Below are 24,338 nucleotides of genomic sequence, written 5' to 3' on the forward strand. Positions count from 1 at the left end.
CTTAACACAAATATTTGGATAGAATTTCTGTTTTCTTTCAAATTAATTGAGTTACTACTAAATCTTCCATGTGCCTTCTGACCATTGCCCCCCTGGTGTTCACGTACTCCTGGTTGGTTGAAGAACATCCGACTGTAATGAATCCCCTGTGTCATCCTCCCTACTTTATTTAGTTTTACATTCCTTCTGTAATCTGACCTTCAATTTGTCTTACATTCATCCTCACTTCCTCCTTTTATGCTTTGCCACACACGCTCCCCCATCTCCCTCTCTCCTGTGCATCCTTACATTCACATTGAGCCTTTGGCGAACATCCTCCTTCACCTTTGTTTATTCTCTCAGCCCTACAGTCCGTTTTCTCCTCTCTCATATTCTCTCTGTCTCAGCTTTTGTATTGTCTTGTGTAATGTACCCTCCGCTCTTCCTACCTCCTTTACAACAAGATTTATGCTTCGATCAGATAATAGGTTGCAGTGGAGAGTGTCTGGAATAATAACTGAGAAAAAAAGAGACAGAGAATAACGATAAAATGCAAAAAACGTCTTGAGGGAAACACTAAAGCCCGCTGTGTTGTGAATACCCTTTATGGATTACATAAATCTACTCTGAGAAGGTAGTGTCCTGAGGAAAAAAAGCCTTAAAATACCAAATACCAGCTAGTCTGTGCTGCTTCATCGCTCCGCTCGGCCACATCACCACATAACAAGAATAAAAACACTCTTCTCTTATTCCATGCTATCATGGAGAGAGAGCTGATCCTCACCACTACATACTCCTACTTTATATGATCTTTTGGTAACATTATATTTTGTGGATTCATAAACTCTGAATAATTTCCTGAGACATTTCCTAGAAAGAAACTAGATAATATGGGACAAATTATAGGGAAAAAGACTTAGTTTAATTGGAACTGGATTTTAATCAATTGCAATTGTAACTGAGTCTTTTAGTCGTTTGTGCACAGCAGGTCAGCTGAACATCAAAAAATGTTAAATGTGACTACAGGCAAGCATACAATTCAACATGAATGGAGACTAACACTTCCATTCATACTGTAAATGAATAATGAATACAAATTTATTTGGGTTTGAATTAAGCTTTTCTTTCACAGAAAATCCAGCTCTCCCAATCATTTGTACCAAATTACATCCTTTGATCCCAGAAACTTTGGAGGAATGATTAGGAAATAACAGACATGTAAAATAAAGAATTACCTATTTGTTTTATGTGATAAACACAATAAACATGACTGGGTAGTGCAACTTTTTCAGACCACAGTACCATAATTATAATTGTTGTGTTACTATAACAACCTTGCATTGTCATTAGCTGAGGTGTTCTAATGTTTTAATATTTTTAAAAAATATAAAACATGATTCATTCAAATGCCACCTCAATTTAATGTGGTGAAATTATATTAAAAATGCACAATAAATGCAGAATGGCCCTGAAACTTTGAGCAAATAGGCTTTTTTTTCAAATAATCAAAGTGATACTAGGATTGAAATGTGGAAAAAAAGTTAAATAATGCTACAAATAAAATAAAATAAAAAACAGGAAGGATGATTACACACACACACACACACACACACACAAACACATTGTATACAGTATCCAAGGTTCACTAACAAATTTCAGCCATTACAGCGAAGCATGGATGTGCTCAACTTCCATTTTTATGATGCAACCACTAAATGATGCAACCTTTGAACCTTCATAAACACACATAAGCAGAGAAATGAACAAACAACAGCTTGCATTTACACTCATAAGAGTGAAGAGAAAGAGAGAAATAACAGAAACAGACTCTTTGGAGCTGAATAAATTACTTCTAATTGACTTTTCTATTAATTATAACCCACACATGGTCTATGGTTCTGTTTCTGTGATGTTGCAAAGTGTACATTCCCCTGCAAAATACACACACATGCAGACACAGGCATGGTGGTGACCCCAGGGAGGATCATGGAAAGGGTATTTTTAGCATGCTGCGATTGGTGTCTCCAGGGAGACAAGACTGATGGAGGGATGGAGCATCAGCTGCTCAATTAACGCTCTGTCTGTGTGAGTGTTGGGCATGTGCGTGTGCTTCTTCCTACATAAGAGAGACTCCATGTGACTTTCCTGAGGTCTGTGGCAGGAGGGCATGTGTGTATGTGTGTGTGTGTGTGTGTGTGTATGTGTGTGTGTGTGTGTGTGTGTGTGTGTGTGTGGACTAAGATGTATCCTCATACCATTGTCGGGGGCCGTCTCTTCATATTCGTTGGTGGAGGGCAGTGCAGGTACCAGCGGTTCCATGTTCATAATGAGGTTTTTATGGCTCAGAGAGTTAAAACTTCGACTCTGACCAAACTGGGCTCTGAAAACACAAACATCAACAACAGATGTTGCTGTATTTTCAAGATTATTCTTTGCACATTTTGAGGTCAATATGAGGAGTATAATTTGATTTTTTCCATGCAGTATCCCTCAGAGATGGAGTATTAAATAAGTAAGCATGACATTTTCAATAAATGTTTTCTGCAGCAGCTGTGTGAGCAAGCGCAGGTGATTTGTCTTTACCTGCACACCTCAGGCGGCTCTCTCTGAATCTTAGAGCTGGCTTCAATCACCTCTTTGGCTACTCTTCCACTGACAAACACACATATTGAAAGACACAGAGAACAAGAGACAAAGGTTCAACTGCTGTAAAAATACAGTAATTTATATTTCTCCATGTTGCATTTTTCAAATTTCAATCACAAAAGGCTTTAAAAGACAGACTTTAAAAGCAAAGATTGAGACAAAGGTCAGAAAGACCTGACAATAAGCATTGACAGGTCATTACAAGCAAGTCTATAAAAGTGTGTTTCACAAATCAATCACCTCTTGTTTTTAGAAGAACTAATCAGACTTCAGGTCCTCAGGCTTTGTGCTAACAGGTTTGTGATAAGACTTTGTGTCAGACTGGTCTGTGCCTTAAAAGTTAAAGGATGAAATCTAGAAATCAATTTTGAAACTGAAATTGCGCCTTAAGTCTGATGTTTTTAAAATGTGTTTTTGTTAATATTCTAGCTGCTGTGAATAGTAAAGACATTTTGCAGGTATGTCAAAGGAGAACCATGTAATCTTTCATCAGCTTTGCAGTTGTTGCTCATAATCATTTCTGTTTCTAAGCTGCTGAGGAGGTAGTTTCCTGCCAGCAGGGTCAGCAGCTCCATTAGTCTGATTGTTGGGCGTGTGGAGTTTCTGGACTCTGACCACTTTGTTTCAAGCCAGCAGGCTCCACTATCCCACCTCTTAGTCTATTGTTGTTGAGATTGATGGTTAGGTCGTAAATTAGAGAGTGAAATGATACATCTGGGGTGGTAGACACCCACTTGAGAGTACAGGAGACAGCAACATCAATACTATGTGCTTATGCTGGAAAATGCTGTAAGAGCAGGGATCACCTGGTCCAATAAATATCTAATCTGCTCTGCTTTATGAAAATTGCCTTGGTTTGTGGACTACACATCTGTTCCTCTTTTGCATTTGCAGAAATTCTCATATTTCAGAATAAAGTCCACCATATGTTATTACTCATCTTTGAGCCCTTGAGCCAAACTGGTTTAGCTAGCTGATGAAATGGAGCGGCGTGAAGTGTAAGCCCAGTAAAGAGCTTTGTCTGAGAAGGGAATCAGGGGCTAACATGGCTTCAATGACAGACTTATATAGAGGCTTTCCTGTGATATTAGGGTCAGTAAATCACAGAAATCAATGCCTAGCTTGATGTAGGTGCTGATGTACAAAGATGGGGAAGTAGCATTTTGATCTACAGATCTACAGTATGTATAATATGTAAGGTTACAGTAGGAAAAGGTCACTATGATTAGTGGATTTTTGTCACTCTGGCAGGACATACTTGAAATGGAATGAAATATTATCAACAGTAAAATGTAATGTAAGGACTGTAGGGTGAATTTACATGAGCTGAAATCTGTCAAGTGGTTAAATGTGACTCTGTATCTTAATATCTCCCCCTGCTGTCATTGGTCAAATTTATGCATAAATTTCACCTCTCTTGTGTGGTTCTCCTTTTGTATGTGTCTGTTTTCAAACTCTATAATTATGTAAAAAATCTGTCATTGTATTGTATGTAAAAAAAAAAAGAAGTATGCGCCCTCTTATGAAAACCAATCTGAATGTTTCTCACCTGTATCTGAACCTGCTCCCTTTGAAGAAGATGTTGCTGCTAGAAACAGTCTTTATCTGACTCGACTTCGCACACCTGTCAGAAAGACAGGATGGGAAACAAAAGGAAACGCACACAAAGAACATTATTATCATTATCATTATTACAAAGCATCTGAGGCACAAACACTGAACAATTCATCCTTGTAAAAACTTTTTCATGGGTTTTTGTTCGTGATTGCAACTTGAAGCTACATGAGTGGCTGTTGGTAGTGACTTGCTGTGCTTAGTGAGCAGAACGTAAAGGTGTTTCAATGTGCACTATTTAAAATGTTTATGTTGTAGGTCAAACCTTCATGTCTGGTTCAGCATCATTTATCATGCGAAACCAGACTCCAGAGGCTCAGCAGTAGTGGAGCGGGTACAGTCTGTGTCTGCAGCTCTGCTTGGCCTGTGTGTGTGTGTTCTCAAAGCTCTGGTTGGCTGCCATTTACAAATGCAATCCACTCTGATTTGATTAAGCGGCTCTGTTGCTTGTCTGACATCTGAGATGACATCCACTACCTCTCTGTCCGCCTCTCACAGACACATGAGCTGCTGTCATTAAGAAGTCGATAACCAGTTACACAAGCAGGAGCTGTTCCCAGAAAACTGTATAACTTTATATCTATGTCTTCCTTTTGTTAGATTATTTAAATGTTATGTAATTTTAAACAAGATGACACAATATCTAGGGGATATTGGCTCATTGCAGAAGCAAACACAGTAGAAAACAGCAGATACAGCAAAGGAAAATCATGCTGAAATATTTCAAAACTAAAACATACTAGAGTAAGTAGAAGATATGAGTAAACTGTATATGGGAAAGTAACGGTTGTGGAAACAGCGCAGTAAAGGGGGAGAGGTAGACCCTCAGAGTGATTGACAGTCTGGAGGAGGGAGGGCACCATGAAGAGATCAGTCACGAAGCAGCAAGCAATTTGTGTCAAACCTTTGGAAAATCTTGTCTCCTTCAACCTTCTGTCTCCTTATTACATCTGACCAGTCGTATATAGTCAGTCCTTCTCATCTGACTCCACACCTACACAGAACCTCCTTTTCTCTTTGAAGCACCTCCTCTCAGTTTCAAACACATATTTTTCAGGATTTAAAGTCCATTTATAATCCAGGGTGTTGTTTGAAAAATCAGTTTGTCTTCACAGGAAACTGTGATGTGATGTCCTCGATTTTCCACGAGGATGCACTCTCGCAGTCTTGAGTGCCTTGAAGGGCTGACAGGATCTGTCAGTTGACAACACAACCATGAGGTCCACTCAAAAGCTGTCAGTGGAGCTTTTGATTGCATCTTCCTCAGCAGATGGAGCTGCCCTGTTGTTAAAGAATTTCAGATGTTTACACTTCTGGTTTTTTTTTCTGAAAACTTTAAGGACTTCTTTTCCATGTTGCCTTACAGTAACAGTTGAGATCGGAGGTTCAGTCCTGACATCTTGTACAGAGGTACAAGATCTTATTCTGCTTTTTAAAATCACTCACATTTTAAGTTGATGGAAGACAGAAAAATGGTTCAAGTCTCATTAAGCTGCTGGGTTTGTGCATTATTCAATATAATCACAAGGCCAACATCTTCTTCTGTATGACCAACAAGGTCATTTAACTGCTTTGCTGATAATGAACCCATTCTCTCGCTCTTGCCTTCACCCCAAGCTTGTTTTTATTCCTGACATGACCAGTAGTCTCAATAGTCTCTGTGGATTCAGAGCGATGGCCTCGGAGCGATATGCTGCTCCCCGGTGAAGGACAGAAGCATATTGTAGCAGAGTCACAGAGATGTAGGTGAAAATAAGGTGACAGATTGATAAAGATGAAAGAGGAACATGAAGGAAAGCAAAATGTTGCAAGGTGTGAATGCTAAACAGATAAAGTAAAAAAACATTTTAATAAATTCAAGAACTGCTGCAACAGTTACACACTAGATCAGCGCCATCTTGGTTAAATATTTATAATGTGTGATAAATGTTCCTCGTATTAACTCAACTCACATTTTGGGAATGGTAAGTATCTTTTTAAGAAAATTACATTTATTTAGGGCAAGGGACATTGTTGGAAGGGACATTTTGGGGTGGAATAATCCTGCACAGCAGCTATCTGAGTTCAAGACCAGCTCAATAAATCTCCTGTGTATGTGGGAGTGTTTGTGTGTGTGTGTTTGTGTGTGTGAGTTTTTATGCATGCAGACACACTTGTAAAAGGCCTGGTTCTCCACCCCGCACTTCCATAAGTGCTTGCACGCTGCAGGGGTCGAGGTGTGAAATGTCAACACCAGTTTCTTCTGCAGAGAAAAGGACAAAAAGAGAGAGAGAGAGCGACAGCGAGGATAAGAAAGGAGATTACCGAAAAGACATGTGAATAAGGACGAGAGAAGTGCTGAACACAATGAGAGGGAGCTGTGCAAAATGCTGACCCACAGACCAAAATCTGTAAGCTTAGCAAGATGTAAGACAGATATACTGATTTAGCCACAGTGCTCAGTAGTAAAAGGGTCTGCAGCTAGCAGAGCAGACTTTATGGGCTTGGAGGAGGAGGGATATATTCCTGTAAGTGTCTGGCTTTCAGTCCTGTGAGTCTGGTAATATGAGATACCAGATCAATGCTGCTCAAAGAGGGTAGGGCGTGAAAGAAAGAGGGAGAGAAGAAACAGTGAGATCAATAACATGGGAATGAGTTACTGTAACACAGTAACAACCAGTGATGTCAAAAGCCAATACATTTTATTTAGAAAAAAAGTGTGTGGGGCCTTGAATCAAGAACCGGTCCAGACAGCCTGACTATACGGTTTATAGTTGATACAGTTTGTTCCTTTTTCCTGACATGGCTCAGTCAGCTATATTGCCCAGCCCCCTCTGTGTCACAGATCAGCTTATATTAGGCATGTAGTTGATTACAAAGTGATTTACACACATGTACTGCAGTGGCCATGTGTGTGTGCGGTCACAGGCGTGTGAAAGTACCAGAACATACTGGTAACAAATTGTCTTGTGGTCCCACTTTGGATGACTTGCAAAAATGATTAATAAAGCACAACTTAACATGTTTTAATGCTAACATAACTTATCCTAACTGAAAAGATAAATTCATATGTACTAATATTTTTATTTAACTGGTCACTTAAAGGGGACATACCATGCACATTTCCAGATCTATATTTATAATCTGGGGCTTTACTAGTATATCTTTGCATGATTTACGGTTGAAAAAACTCTTTATTTATCTTATACTTGTTCTTTATGCAGCCACTCAGTTCAGCCTATGTCTGAAACAGGCCGTTTTAGCTCCTGTCTCTTTAAGGCCTCCTCCCAACGAGCCCACTCTGTTCTGATTGATTAGCTGCATCTCGGCAGACTTGAGAGGCTACGTAAACAAACAGTAGTAATCAGATTTCACTTCTTTTTCTTGTTCTTTACTCAAAATGGAAACTTCTCAAATACATCTGTAAAAGTTTGAACCTGAATCTGATAAGAAAATATGCAAGTGGACGAATGCGAACACCCCGTGAAACAACCTTACCAACAAAAGGCTACAGAACGGACGGCCTGTGGGCATGCACAAACAATCTGATGCCATCACGAGGAGAAAGTTGAGCAAAAATTGCAAATGAAGCATTCAGGGCAGGTTTAAGTCTCAGCTTTTGACTTGCAGGGAGCATTTTTACATACGTTCACCTCCAATTTTGGACCTTTACTATGTTTAACATAAACATCTGACATCATAACAGTATAAAAATAACAGAAAATCACAATAAAAACCATACGTCCCCTTTAAGAAGCTTAAAGAAAGGAATAAAATAGCACCAGACTTTGGACTGTTGCTGTTTCAAGCATCATGAAGTATTAAAAAGTTGCCATCAGCTCAAAGTGGGACAGATAAACTGTAATGTAAAGTGTTTCAGGATAAATAACAGAGGTGAGGGCAATGAGTGAAGTCATGCAGTGACGGATCATACAGTTGAACAATCTGCTCAGAACAGATGACACGTCAATGCACCATTCAAACCCTGATAAAATACAGAAAACAGATTGTCATAAAAATTAATACACACACACTCACACACGCTCACACACACAGTCAAAATGAAGGAATCCAACAGTTTTCTGAACACAATGTCTGACATTAAATGAGATGACACGGGCAGATATAGATTATGCATCATAATATCACATAATCTTCATGTCGTTTACTGATAGTAGAGCTATGAAGCTTATTTGTATACAATGATGGGACTAATCACACAGAACAGGTACGCTAACTGAAATTTCAACCATATAACAGAACATTGACAAAGACGCAGATGAGCTACAAATACCTAAATAATAATCAATGAATTGAAAGTGCACAAAAAAATGTAAAATACGAAAATGATATACAACAAAACAACACTGAACGACCAAATAATGAAAACAGAAAAAGACAGAAGATGTTCCCCAGTCATAAAGTGAGGTGAGGGGCAGGACTGTAGGGAGAGGCATCAAATTTAGGAGTTTTCTGCTATTATTATTATTATTATTATTGTTATTATTACTTGTATTTACTCACCAGTGATGACTATGACACACAGAGAGAAGAGACAGAAACACAAAGATAAAACTGCATCTTCAGCCGTTCATGAGTTGCCAAACAGACAAACAGGCACACAGACTGACAAATTAAGCAGAGATGAGAGAGCTGATTTAAGCTTCTGTAATGAAGAGAATAATTATGAGATTGACCGACTGACTGATTGATTGATTGATTGATCGATGGATCGACTGGCTAGTTGGTAGATTGAAGAGCAACCCAGCGTCAACTACAGTAATGACCACATTTGAGCGTTTTATGGGACCTCTAACTGAACCGACAAGGGTGAATGTGTGAGTCAAACAGCGATGTGAGACACAGTCAGCTGTAGTCCTTTGAAAATGAAGGCAGTATGCACAAATATGAGGCATAACGCACCAAAGTTGCTGCTCAGAATCTACCACAGCTCCGCACAGGATGACAAACATCGGGGGGAAATGAAACACGTGTCCCAAATGCAAGACACCTGTTCTAGTTGTAATTACAACTTTTAGTCTGTGTCAGTTTCTGCGAGTTATGTCATACGTATATCTTATATTTGGCAAAGATTTTGGCCTTTATCGGTATAAAGAAGGAGTCTTATATTTGGGTAACAAGTCGACACATAATACCGTATGAGTGAGGAGGTTATAAACACACCCACCATCCTGTTACAGTGAATCCTGCCTGTTAAGGAGATCTGAAACAGCGACACGCATATACAGTGTGTGATGGTGGACAGGATTACATAGACAAACAGTACAGTTTCATAGCACATTTATCTGATGTAACCATTACACAGATGAAGAAAGGGAACAGGGAAGGAAGGAAGGAAGGAAGGAGGAAAGACAGAAAGAAGGATGTAGAGTACACACTCAGAGGTCACTAACATGAAACTAAATCCAAACGAACACAGACAGTCAATATGCAACAATAACAAGTACTGAACTCCGCTAATGTTAGAGGTTGGGGTTTAACAGGTCAACATGATGATGACTTTAGTGTCATAAAGACTACACAATTCATCATCATGATGGAGGAAACTACACAGCACATTTTATTCTTCATCTTTACCCTTTAGAGGAGACGCTGCTGCATGCAGGAAGACGCTGCACTCACCTCTTTCTGAATCCCGATGACGTAAAAGGTTTTCCCTTCGAACTTCAGCTTGCTGACATCAGCCCTGTAAAAAAAACAATGTTATGACTTTAAAAAATATCCTCGTAATCATGGTCTAAATAGGCTGATTGTTGATATTAATTTCACTAAAGAGCTGGGTTCATTAGTAATAATACTGATTTAAATTTCTATTATAAGATCAGAAACAAAAAAAAAAACTTCACTCTTCAGGATAGGATAAATGTGCAGTATAATTGTTTTTATTTAATAACTCTGTGATCACTTTACAACACATGCCAACAATATTTTGTGAAAATGTCATTGCATTTATTTCCTGCAAAACTGTGTATATTTAGTTTTTACCACATAGTGGAACAACGTACCTTGTTGTGAACCAAATTTCTCCAAATTCTTCTTCTATTAAATATCTCTCACATCTCTCTAAACATCAACTTACACATCAAATGATCCTTTCTTGCTTTATAGTAAATTATGTAAATTATGTAAATATAGTAAATATTATATTATCAGTATCCTGTTTCTAATTACGGTAGCAGGATCGTTTTTTTTCTTCATTGTGAGTTTAACTTATAGAAAAGCAACATTTTTGAAGGTATCCCAGGTCCATTTTTTCATCCATAAGAGCATGGAAATTACTCTGCTCCCATCCTAATCAACCAGCACTGATTACTAAAATGCAGTAAAAAAAATACCCACATGTAAACCATCAATAAAAACAACATAAAAAAATATCCGAACAACAATATCAAAGTTAAATAGATTAAAATACCAATTTACTTCTTTACAAAGCTCATTTTAAATGGCTCCTTGTAAATATCACATTAACTTGTATTTGACATGACACACGGAGTGAGAGAAGTGTAATGTTTTTTCATGTATACTGTAGGTATAATTTCCATGCTAACAGATTTGTATTATGACTTAGGAACAAATTTCTACCATTTCAGAAGATGGATCCTCTTGTTTCCCTGGAAGACCACAAAACCTGTGGCTGTGAACCCGAGAAAAGCTGTGGAGCCTGTAAAATCCTGCACACACACAAACACACGCAGAGAGAGGCAGCACATGGAATTATGGGATACAGGTGGACTGTAATGATAATAACAATAATAATCTCCATGACAATGGCACCTACACAAATATCACTTTTTTATTTTAAACTTCAACCTCCCAATTTGCAATAACCGGCATCAAGGTCAAGACAGAGGAAACAGAGAACATGTAGACTCTTGATGAAGCCGATAAAGACTATTAGGAGGCAAAATGAAACCAATAACATCTACAGAGTGACAGCAGAACACAATATGCTCCTGTCACTCTGTTGTTGTTTTTTTATCTCCAGATTTCCTCTCTGTGTATCTCTGTAATTCATTCTCTTTCCCTCTCTATGTTCATTTCCCTGCCTCATCTCTGTGATGCCGGATCCTCCCAGATCGTAGGGCGTGATTTTGCAGTTTCCATTTCCAGCAAACCAAATTAAAAACAGCCTCTCTGACAAGAGTGGGGCAGATAAAGGGGATCCTCTCCAACAGCTAGAATTTAAATATCTTGTTAATCTGCTTAGCATGCTTTGATACGCCTGTCCATAAGAGGGTGTCCCTATTTCACACTTTGACTGGGTGGGGGATGAACAGAGTGAAGGCAAGAATGAGCTGTTAAATATTGCTTTTGTGTGTCAGATTCAGTCTTAATAGTACACGAAAAACACCAAGAAAAAATGCACGAGCAGTATTTATATCAACGTAGGAACAAAAGCACCTCAGTGTCCGATGAACACAGGATGGTCAGTAGATTGACTAACTAACTAAAGATTTCCAGTGTTACTGTAATAGCAAAAGATTGACTTGCTGAAGCCATAGTTTTCTCTGACCAATCAATAAGAATATTGATTCCTGAAACAGCTGGTTTCTGTGCAGACAAGATTTCTTTTGTTTGTGTCATCAAAGGTGAAAATCTAAACAAGCGCCAGAAACTGACCCTTCCTCGAGCAATGTCACTGCTCTCTTGTTGACCTCTTGCTGAGAGGCTGCTGTAGAGTTAATCATGTGTGTAGTCGCCCGTTTAATATGCAAATTGAGGGCAAAGAAGCAAAGGTTGAAGAGGACAGGTGAGTATATGGTGTGTTATTAGCACGGTCATGCTCTCCTTGAAGCCTGAATTTGTATTTCCTTCCTGAACAACTTTAGCAGTAATTTACTCATCTAGATGAACTTCTACGTAAATATGCTTTTAATCAATAATGTTTTGTTATGTAATGTGAAACAGTGTACGCCTTGAGACAATATCACCATTGGCTATCAGATAAACACTAAAAACATGTAACTAACAGTAACAAGATGAAGTGTAATTTCTTCATTTTACTGTAACTGTAATGAACTGTAATAATAACCAGTATAACCATAACCTCAAGTTTCATTATTACATGATGAGCACAACGTTCACACTGACTTTGTCCATTCATAGGGGTTAAAGGTTAGAGCCAACGCCATACAAGGAGACAAACAACAATTCATGACAAAGGTTTAAATATAAGGTGCCTTTTACAGCAGCAAAACATTTTTTTTTTTTTTTTTACAGAATTGGCATAAATTATTGGGGCATAAATAGTGCCAACGTTGCCAACTACATAAATAAGTGATTTGCATCACTTTGATCAGAGGAACCTTATCAATTAAGCATTTTTTCATCATTTTATATTCAAGTCAGCTTCAGGTTTTACAGCCAGTCCGGATGAATGTTTCCTTTCTCAGCTAATGTTACCTTGCATGGGTGAGGGTCCACTCCATATGTTTCTAGGGAGTGAGACCTTTGGAGCATGCTCAACTCGGCGAGCGCAGCACACTGGCCCCTGGAGGAGGAGAGAGGAGAGGAGAGGAGAGGAGAGGAGAGGAGAGGAGAGGAGAGGAGAGGAGAGGAGAGATGTATTAAAAGATCGACACATTGATGCTGTTTCTGTCCTTGGGTCATCGATTATGACTACAGTTACATTTATGGTAATGACTTTGTATTGATTTCTTCTAAATTTGGATTTCCTCCATGAGTTAAAAATGGAAGTCATTAGTTAGTTTCTATATTTTTTCATTATTGTTTGTACATGCAGGACTGTCTGCATGTCAACTATGAATTATATAAGTCTTATATTTTTTTTGTATGTTTGGAAAAAAGAAAACAACAAGCTGGCCCCAAATTATTTCACCTTAAACTGGATCCATGGCTTTGAGGATGGAAACACTTCCCTCAACTACTTACAACAGGGAAACATGTGGCTGAGATACTGTCAGTAACAGTATGTGGTGCCTTAATTTGTTGTGACATACAGCAGAAGACATTTTAGCAACCTATAAAACTTTGGTTTTCTAAAAGATTTTTTCTGCATTTCACACTCATTACACTTATTACATTTGGCCCAGATTTGATCGTCTGCAGAAGGAGACATTGACAGAGGCCAAGTATTTAGTGGGAGTGTTGATGTTTACTTTCTCATTAGTCTAAGTGCTGCAAAGTCAAGAAACTGCACGCTGCTACTCATCAAGACCCCAGACAAATAAATCAACTTTAAAGTTGGGCACACATACATTTGTCTAGATGCACAGAGAGGAAAATGTTAAAGAAATAAACGTCCTTCTTGACTATGGAAATAAACTCTCTCTCACACACACACACAGTGCCCTCCATGCCTTCATAAATCACCTGAAGTCTCTCTCAACAGCTCGGTACTTATCTACATGCTGTTAATCCTGTCAGCCGGACCCACCGGGGCAGACAGAGGGCACTTGGCATCATCTGCCTCTGTGCTCCTTGTAGGAAATGAAGGATTTGTCTTTGATGTTTGATAATTGCCGCAACCTCACAGCATCATTCATGAGCTGCAGCTATGATACAAATAACCACAAACACCCCAGAGGGAGGTGATCATGAACTTATATGGTCTGTGCAGAGTTAGACCAACAGAGAGACATTAATATCAATACATTATAATCTTTTTCACATTTATGCCACATAATTTAGGTGCATTAATCTTATCCACTCTTCTCCTTGTGTTGCATTTTATTCCGTAGCCAATTTCTTCTCTTGAACTGGGTTTAGACACCAAAAGCAAGATTATAACAAGAATACAAGACTCCAGCTCTTATTTTACTCAGTGCTAATCAAAATGTAACGTCTGAAAATCCTTAAGAACCAGTAAGATGACTTCACCTTGCAAGGCAGCTGGATTCGCAAGATCACGACAGGCTTCAAGTTATGCGCTTGTGTCCAAACCACAGGTGGTTCGGACCAATCAGTGTCCTGTAAGGATTCTTGCGTGATCTTGCGAATCAAGCTGTCCTACAAGGTAAGACGGTCATAGACAGATGGTTCATCCAATCACCTGCCAAATATTTTATGAAAATGCCTGCCCTTTTCTAAATAGTTTCCAAGGACGACTTCTCAGATGGTTCTGTGTAACAAACCATCTGACGCGTCAGGTTACAAGACGTCCTCTCCAAGTTGGAAATAAATAATTCATTCACCCTTCATCCAAGCTCTTTCCTCTGCAAATTAATTTCAGATTGTATTTACCTTCACCTGAATCTAAACTGAAAGACATTCTGCATCACAATGACCCACACAACTCTGGGTATCATCCAATTTTGTTTCCAGCTAGACTGAGAGAAAGTGCTTTTAGTCTGCTGAATGAAAAATTGTCTCTGCAGCCTGTTCGGAAAATGCAGATCACAGGAGCGAGCATCCACGCCTGTCGCCAACATCAAACAGTAAACTGATGACAAAGACGCAGTTCCAGACAACAAACAGCCCCCAAAGAAACAAAGGCACAAATCTCTTTTACCTGAGCTCGTTCTTGTGTATTTCCATAATCTTCCTCTCCAGTTTGAGGGATTGTTTAGGGAACAGTTTGAAGTCTCTGATGTAGTCTGATGGATGCTCCTCTGGGTCATAGTCCCCGAGCTCAGCTGGAAGGAGAGGGCAGGATTAGTGTGAAAGTGGTCGAAAAAAACACGTTAAAAGCTTTATAAATCATGTATAAGCTGTTTTTTTCAGTATTGATTTTACAGATTTGTATCAGTAGCAAATTTGCTGGTTGCTTGAGATCAGACAAAAGTTTATAAAGGTTTCATTTTCATTATATCAGCGTTTCCATGGGAGAATATACTTATAAGGAGCTGATTGATAAATATTTTCCTTATTGAATCCTGTACAAAGTCCTAACAGACATTAATTTCTCTTTTAAATCCGTTCTTAATTAGCATAGTCATAATAAAGGTTAAATCAAAACTTGCCTGGAGTTTAATTAAAAAATAATCCTCAACCTATTCTCCAGCTCTGTAATCAACACCCTGACAAAGTGGGACAGGACCTGCCCTCGTTAATCAGAGCAGCCAATGATACTCCGAGTGGAGATAACTCAGCCAGTCACACTCTCGCTCTCTGGGGACACAAGCCAATCACAGAGTGTTAGCACAGTTCAGTGATTTGTATATCAGCCAGAAGGGTTCATTTATATGATACAGCTCGGCTAATTCCGTTCTTAATCCATATTAAAGCAAGTGGCTCCGCACTGTGATTCAACATAAACTGTTGCTGCTAATTAACTGATCTTTCTTATTCCTTTTCCCACTGGTCTACATACTACATCCAGCGGTGTTGGATTTCAACTTAAGTCCGATTACTTAGAATGAAGCTAGTTAATGAGGTAGAGACCAGTTAAATGAAGTCACTGGTTTGGTTGTCAGACAATTAGTCAGTCTGGTCTCTATCAGAGTTATTCTGGTCTTCACCAAGACCCTGATCTTTCCCTAAACTTAACCAAGTGCTGTCAGTGCCTAAACCATAAAAAGTAATAACCATAACCATAAATAATAACCATAAATAACCATAAAAAGTTTAATGATGCTGCAGTTTGTTCTAATGGATATTGTTTAACTACATTGTCTGTGAAAAATTCACTCATAAGTTCAGTATCAACATTTTTGCATCTTGCCAAATACATTATTAACAACATTTTATCATTATGCTGATAGGAAACATAATTCAGCCAGCATTACGTTTCTGGCAAAACGTACTTGAAATTAGTTAGTTAGTTGTATATATAAACGTAATTTCTGGGAGACCGAGTTGAACGGTTAGTCTAGTGGCACTCTGATCTGTAACTGAGATGGCATAACTGATGTCAGTTGACATTTTTCCTGTTGTGTTTATACATCAATGTTAAAAATTAAAGAACTGAAAATAATTGTAAAAACTATTTCAGTCAGCCAACTGTTGGAATAGATTGTATGTGAATGTAGAAACTGGAGCGCTGATGTTTGCTGTCTAGGCTCCACACAAGGAAGCACCAGGCTCAGCACAAGCAGGGAGAGATGATATTAAATTCTCCTCTAGCGTAACATAGACTGAGAGTCTACAAGTAGATGCTGCAGACTCTCAGTCATGTGGAGTCTGCAGCATCCACAGACTGAGTTTTTGTTGGAGTGTGGAGTGTGGAGTTTTTTTAAATGCTATATGAACAGCTGCAGTAGCAGCAAGTGACAGCACAGAGCAGCTTTCAGGTGAGCAGTGTGGCTACATCACTGCCATGACTAAAAGCTGGATATATGTTGGAGATATGTGAGTGAAGCGGCAGATTTAATTTGGCTGCCCTAACTAGCTTGCAGGGTTCATTTCATGAATCTGTCAGGACCGATCACTCTTGTCATGTATACATCAACTACTGTAAACTACACAAGTTATGTCTGTGTATTGTGTCCAGAGTATGATGAAAGTGCAGCAAAACCAGAATGACAGACAGACAAAAAACAAAAACAGGAAGAGCTGTTACTCATATCCGGAGACTGTGTTCAGCTGCTCTATGAGAAAAATTCTCCTCTGAGTGAATCTTAAATATCAAATATAATCATTAAGAGTTGGGATTCACCCATAACATGCTCCATCACTAATATTTATCAGTGTTTCTAAATCAAATTCACGACAGGCCTCACCCTGTACGATGCAGGCACCCAGATAGGCAGCTTCAGCGAAGGGACAGAGGAGACGGCCATGGTAGATATCTCTCTTCAACTGGAGGTACAGGAGATACCTGGACACACAAACACAACAAGAGCACACATGCGTATGGAGAGGAGGGAGGGAGAAAAGAAAAAACTTTGTAATTCATATCAAATTTAAATGACAGAATTCCACCAGAGACTTTTTAAAGGTAAACCATTAATGAAATAAAGAATCTTTTACTCATTTTTGATCAATTGTATGGCTTCAAAATATTTCAATAGCATTATTTCAATCATGACTTAATCAAATAAAGAGTTATTCTGTAAAATGAGCTTTAATTACAGGATGTTAGTGTTCAATAAAGTAAAGTTACACATCATAAATGAGTATCAGTGTTGTTGTCTCATCAGCTCATTCAATATTTTCCAGATGATGCTAAAATCCATAAAACCGACACAGTCTCAGTCCTTTAGAGAAATTAGAGATTAGAGAAACAAGAGTATTGCAATAGAAACATTTACCATACAGAAGGGACCGGCGCTGTAGTTACTATGGAAACGACTTCAATGGAGGAAAGTTACGGCATGCTGCTGACATGCTGATTTGTCTCGTGTTGCCAAGGAAACGAGAAATGACAGTGGCGCTGAAACTAGGGACATTTGTTGCCATGGATACTGATGAGTTTCCAGAGGAGACCTCGGCCACTCACGCCACAGAGTCGACAGACTCATTAAACTTGTTTTTGAACTCCGGTGAAGGAAGCAGCGGAAGGAAAGCATGAAAGATTGAATGGAGCGAAAAGCCTGCTGCTGTGGCTAAACAGTTTTATTTATAGAGTTGGTCTGTGGCCGCATAAACTGATCTAAAAAAACATATTTAAATGACTCTCCCAGTTGTAATTTTTGTTTTTCTCTGTTTTCTTCTTTGTCACATGCAGAACTCTTCTTCTCGCTGTCCGCTCGTCTTCTATTTACTCTTACAGTTACAGCATCTTTCACACTGTTACTGTTTCAGGTAACAGGCAGTACAATCAAGTATTTCATTTGTTCTTGTTTAAGCAATGCACTCAAAGCTGTCACAATGGCTAAAAAAATTAAGATTTTTATAAAACGCTTTCTTTGACAGGTACCATTTTCCCAACTTTCTTTAACCATATATATTTTTTTCCTGTTAGTTTCTCTCACTGCCTTTTTTTCTTCTTCTCTCCCTCTGTCTCATCTGTTCTCAGTCTGTGGTTCATTATTGCCATTGTCATTTACAATGTGAGGCTCAGTTTGCTCAGGTCAGCAGTGCTTTGACTGTTCACTATGGGATCACTGAGCAGGTTACATCAGTGCAAACCACTTTTAAACTGTGACTTTTTTTGGAAACCTTTCGTCAGACAAGATCATCAATATTGATATTTATTCTGCAAAACCCCAGATAACCTTCAGTGCCAATGTGTTCTGCAATATCAGTGCTGTATGAAAGTCAGACACACTACACACCCATACTGGACTCCCCACAGCCCTCCTTTCTGCCTCGCTACATAATAGGTACTACTCTTTCCTGTGTTGGACATACATTGTGAGGTTTGTAATCATCCAGTATGGAAGTCATTTCTAAGGATTCTGGGCTGTTTATTTTCCTCTTTTTTGATATTTGGGGGAAAATGTGAAGTTGATGAGGTTACTGGCAGACTTCACATTACACCCTGCAATCTGGAGCACAAACAGCTCACAGCATAGTGTACAATTTTGGAGATTTTTATGAAAACACTTAACACCGAGGGCTATAAAATTCAACACTGACTGCAGTATGCTCTAAACTTTCCAAACTCAGCTCAACTTTAAATTAATTTTATGCCCACTCCAAAGTAATGTTTAGACTGCTGGTGTTATGGTGAGAAGAGAGAAAAGACAAGGTAATTCAAGGTTTTCTTTATGACAAGGTAAGGAAACTAACAGGAGAACAACATAAAAACACAGTGCTTTCATATAGTAGAAATGTGAGAGCATGAGAAGAAGGTGAAAAAAGATAGATAACAAAGAGAGCCTGATAAACTGAGACTTATCAGAAACTGAAGATCTCAAGGGAAATTGAAGGTTGGAAACAGACTGTAAAGGAGCTTTTATAACACTGATGATGTACAAAACAACTTTAAGTAATAAAAGCTAAGAGAACAGGGAGATATGGCAACATGAGCTGAGAGAGCTAGAGAGACACACGAGGGACAAGGGGGAGCTGTGATGAAGGACAGAGAGAGACTGACAGAAGGGAAGGAGGAGACACCTTAGGGCTGAAACTATGGACAGAGGGAGTGAAAATGGGTGAGATCTGGACAGGAGGGAGGAGAGAGAGAAAGCAAGATGGGATGAAGGTAGGGAAGAGAGAGATAGCTGTCGATAGAAAAAGCAGAGATGGTGACACATGGCAGCTCAGATGGGACAGAGAACATGAAAACAGAGTCCCTGCTGAGTTAGCATCTCTAATTATCACTACATCTGAGAGAGATGTTTCTGTGTGTTTGTGTGTGTGACTATAAAATCACATCACAAGCTAGACTTAAGTAAAGTTATTCATATCAATTGTATATCTTACATTGTTCAAGAAAAAAATTGTTCAAACTTCATAAGAAATCATTACATGTGTATCTGCAATGCAATACAATACAGATTAATTGCTCATTTTTCTTTCTTAAGTTTTTCTTTCTAAACTTTACAAAATGTAAGAGTTATCATTATGACATTATTGGTGAGCCAATATTGGAGTCATTGTCACTAAAACTATATAAAAACTGTTAATTTTGTGTCAGGTATGTTACATTTCTGAGTAAAATTGAGTTACAGTAATTAACTATGACAGTAATACTCAAACAACAGAAATGCAAAGTCCTTTGATCTTCTCTATCCCTCCCTCCTCACTCTTAAAACATCTGTCGTGTGTATTCGCTTTTACCTTGTGAGCTCCTCCTTGATTTTCATTGGCTCGTGGGGATAAAACTTGACCCGGAAGCACATAGTGTAGGGCTGCTCAGCTGCTGAAGACAAGAGAGACACACAAGTATGAGAGGAAAGTTTGGAGGAGAGCAGACGTTTCAAGAGAGAAAAGTGAGGAGAGAAAAAATAATTTGCGATCGCAGAGAGACATGAGAGAAATATGAGAGAAGGGAAAGTATGGTTTTAAGTAAGAGAGGAGAAGAAAAAAGGAGAATGAATGTAAGAGAGAAGGAGAGCAGAGCTGTGAGGGTTATGTAAAGAAGAGAGAGAAGGAAAAGAAGTTGGAGACAAAAAAAGAAATCGGTATGCCTCTAATACTGATTAGTCATTTGATAATTACAGTAATTACTCATCACACACACACACACACGCACGCACACACACACACACACACACACACACACACCGCCTCACTTGAACTGGGGTCTGTTTCTTTTCCTTTGATCTGAGTCCTAAAGCATTTCATTTCTGACAGCGAGTGTGTGTTGTTGTGGGAGGATCTGAGCTTAGAATTGTACTTAAATATGTATGGTAACACACATACATACAAAACATGCACTGTAATACATACACACACACACACACACACACACACACACCCACACACACAGAGTCAGTGACAAGCTGTGGAGTTCAAACTAAAGGACAGCGAGAGATTAAACTGCCTCCTGGGGTTTTTCATATCTCACAAAATTTGAAATTTCATATAAACACACATGCATGCACACACACACACACACACACACACACACACACACACACACAATGAAGTAAACACATCTGCATTATCTACAGTATGTAGCATGTCTGAATAAGCACCCAGGCCACTTTTATATAAAAGTCACAAAGGTAATCTTACTAAGGCAGACAGTAACATTTCCATATAACTTTCAACATGGCACAAGTCTGAATTGAATGCCATTAGATTAATGTAAAGACTGCAGCAGCACAAGGTAAAACACAGTGAGAGAGAGAGAAATGTGCATATTGTGTCACCAACAAAGAAACACTGTGAAAAAGTCAATAGTAGGTTATTGAGGAGATCAACCTTCTCATATCAGATCAGTCTATAAAATTATTTTTCCTCTTGTGATGCGACTGGAATAAAAGAGGCTAAAAAAAAACACTCTTACAACCTTCATAATCAGACCAGCATGCCCTCGCTATATTTTCAGTTTTCATTTATTCATGCCAGCTGTTAAATAAATGAATATTCAGCGAAACGCTTCACATACATCGACTACAGCATGCGAGCACAGAGGAATTAAAGGGTAGCAACTCGACGTCCTGTCATTCGATGACTGTGCATGTCAGACTTTATAAAACAGGGAGCAGAGTTTGCTTTCTAATAACGTTAAATGATGAAATTGACAGAGCGCTGACACCTCGCACTCACAATGATCATTAATTAAGGCTTCAACAGCTTAAAAGTTTTAAAATCCATCGGTGCAGCCTGTGAAAGGAGTCAGATAGGTGGCAGAGCAATTAGATGCATTTTTTGATGTCGCTGCGATTTACAGTATTTCACCGATATTTTTATTAGGAACATTTACATTCTCCATGTACAACAATATTGATAATACAAGGTCATGTGCTCCTTCTTCTTTGTTCTCCCACTCGTCACTTCCAGCTAAGAAAGCAGTCAAAATGTGTTAGTAACACCCTGTCCTGGCCTGGAGGTCCCTCTCTCTGCCCTGACTGACCAAGGTGTCCACGTCTGCTTCACCCTCCAGCTTCAATTATTATTTCCGTCTTGTTCACAGGCACTGCAGGCGGTAATTTGGCTGTACGTTAAGTTAATGTGTGAAATTTAGTCATGTACGCATGTTATTCTGAGTGTGAACACAAGAATCTGACGTGGATTAGTTTCACAGAAGACAGATGGTGCAATAAAGAAGATACAAAATAATCTCAAATTATTCTAAGAAGGAAAAGAGGAGGACGATGATCAACATGGCAGAGGAGGAGGAAGAAACATCCAACATGGGACCAGAAATCTTTACAGAGTGGCCCTCACCATTCTGACTTTAATGGTGTGATCCTCAGCGGTATTATCCCGCTATGAAAAACAGCACACATCTACATAATACATGCTGAGCAATATGAAAGACGCAATCCTCCCACCCGCTTCCAAAAAACTTGAGCTGCTTATTTGCTCAGGCTTAAGGGACCAAGATGCTTTCTTGAAAACATTTTAGAGAAAGTGAATTGACTAACACACACACATACACACACGGAAGTGTTACATGTATATATACCAAGATGCACAAAGAGAAAATAAAACACACCACACGTCCTAATTTGAGAATAAATTCTGCCACAGGGGGAACTGATGTGTCAGTACGACTCAGATCTATCCACCACTCGCCCTCCATCGCTCTCCCTTCTCTCTTTTTTCTTCGTTTCACTCTGTCAGACTCTCTCATATCAACATGTCTCTCCTCTCTTCTTCTGTTCCTCTTTTCTTCCTTAATCTGACTTTCCTTCTTTAGCTACTTTATCTATCACAGTCTCTTCTCTCTCCACTCTGAATAAGCCCCTCACACATTTTCCTCTTTAACACTCTTGTCCCCCCTCCTTTCTCCCCTCCTTCATCTCCATCTCTCATTCTAATTTTCTCTGATCTCCTCATCCTCCCTCCTCCTCCTGTCCTCTCGCACATGTTCTGATGAAGCAGAATGCACCACTAATAGCTCCTTTTATTAATTTATAGCGGGACAGTCGTTAAAGGGCTGAGCAAACTCAAGACAGAGAAGAGAGAAATGGAGGGGAAAAGAATGAGACAGAATGAAAGACACAAATATTACAGAGTTGGAAGGAATAAAAGAAAGAAAGTTATAAAAGATGTTAATATAAAAAGTTCTTAGTAATGAATCTTATTCTCTTGGGTCAGTCTGTGCTGATTACACAGTTATTTTGCATCAGTGAAGTTTAAAAGAAGAAGATTTTCTTTTAAATCAATTACAGTAAGGTTCTAGGTATCAATACATAAAAATCAAAGGTTAAGGCCATCTTTTTACACTAGATACCACACAAGAGGTAGAAGAAGAGGATGTCAAGGTGCATTGGTTACCATGTAAAATGTTTCTTCTTGATTTTGTTTTTTTTCAATAAATGCTTGTTTGAAAGGTAACTGCCAAATGAAATTTAGTTTTTATTAAGTATGGACAGCATCAACCTTCTTTGTTCCTCCAATTTTTCCTGCCCTGAAGGGCTATAATTCTTGCTTCCAGCATGGAATGTCACTCATAAGTCACTTTAAAGGTAATGTTGCATGGGTATTTTTGAAGCTGATTGGTCAATTCAAGTGCTATGATGTTTGATTACTTGTGTCACAGTCAAATGGTTTTTATTTTCATACTGATTGGTTGCAGAATGTCAAAAAGGCGGGTCTTATCTACTATGAGCCTGTCAGTGGCAGAAGCATAGATAGAGGATAAGGAAAAACAGCTGCAGAGAAGCAGGAAAACTGTGACAATGGTCAAGGGACAATTTATGCTCAAGTGTAACCTGCATCCTTTCTGTGGCGATGGCAATCGATGGCACTCACAGGTATAATAGTGTAGCATCAAGGCTTGGTGTTAGGTAATTTCCCTTGATGTGGAAAAAAACAAACACTGGTTGGCCTGGATATCCAATTAAAGCAGCCTGTGTACATGTTTGACAATTGATCTCTCTGTTTTGAGCTTGTTTTCTGATGCCATGTCTGCGTATTTCACTTTGTGTGTTAGTTTATTTCCTTTTTGGGACACTTGTCCCTCTGGCAGTTTGCTGTGTTTATGAGAACCTCCACTCTTGTCACTTTGTCTGTCTTTGTTGTGTCTCTGTTTGTCTCCCTGTGGTGTTTTCTCAGAAAAAATTGCTGTCCGACACTGTCTGGCTCTGTCGCTAATGGTAATGTGAGCACTATGTCTTGCAGATATAGTGGGCTCCTAAGACCTTAAAACTTGTATTTGAGTGAACTTCTTTATACTTATTTCTATTTCATACTCAGTTTTTATGCAATAGGCTATATTATATATGTATATGCTAGATGTATTTCATGTATATCTAACTGGCAGTAACACTCTTGCGTGTGTGATTATGACCCTATGTGCGTTAGAGTCCCTGTGGTGTTGTCTGTTTGTTGTAGAGCTTGACCCCTTCTCAGTGACACTTGGCCCTTTGGGAGCCGAAGACAGACCGCTACTGCCTAAACTACTGCATGCAAGGCATAAACACACAGATATACACAAATAATGTGCACACACACATGCATGGCATACACAAAGGAAGCAGAAGGGACACTTACACTTCATCTGCCTCACCACGGGCTTATTGGGCTCCAGCCAGTGCTGAGAGAGAGACAGACAGAGAAGATGTAACAAGTTAAATGTTACTCTAAAATAAGGATGTTGACTTCTCAGAGGAGATCAGATAAGAGGAATATGTTACAGTTTCAAGTGGTTCACGAGATTTTCCAAATCATAAATCTCCTCATATTTCTCATAA

General features: G+C 38.9%; 1 protein-coding gene across 2 annotated transcripts in view; it reads right to left on the reverse strand.

The window, feature by feature from the left end:
• Positions 1–24,338, reverse strand: part of frmd3 (FERM domain containing 3) — a 52,310-nt gene that overhangs the window by 11,046 nt on the left and 16,926 nt on the right. The window contains exons 3-13 of one of the 2 annotated variants that reach the window (XM_042420074.1): positions 24,139–24,181; positions 19,807–19,885; positions 16,860–16,957; positions 14,711–14,834; positions 12,643–12,730; positions 10,822–10,910; positions 9,862–9,925; positions 6,393–6,481; positions 4,175–4,249; positions 2,563–2,631; positions 2,235–2,359 (exon numbers count right to left, since the gene is read on the reverse strand). In XM_042420074.1, the coding sequence (XP_042276008.1) occupies positions 2,235–2,359; positions 2,563–2,631; positions 4,175–4,249; positions 6,393–6,481; positions 9,862–9,925; positions 10,822–10,910; positions 12,643–12,730; positions 14,711–14,834; positions 16,860–16,957; positions 19,807–19,885; positions 24,139–24,181 (943 nt within the window). Of the gene's footprint in view, positions 1–2,234; positions 2,360–2,562; positions 2,632–4,174; positions 4,250–6,392; positions 6,482–9,861; positions 9,926–10,821; positions 10,911–12,642; positions 12,731–14,710; positions 14,835–16,859; positions 16,958–19,806; positions 19,889–24,138; positions 24,182–24,338 lie in introns of both variants that reach the window. The other variant, XM_042420073.1, reaches the window with a different exon arrangement.

This window comes from Thunnus maccoyii, chromosome 9 (genome assembly GCF_910596095.1).
Source record: "Thunnus maccoyii chromosome 9, fThuMac1.1, whole genome shotgun sequence".
Lineage (NCBI taxonomy): Eukaryota > Metazoa > Chordata > Actinopteri > Scombriformes > Scombridae > Thunnus > Thunnus maccoyii.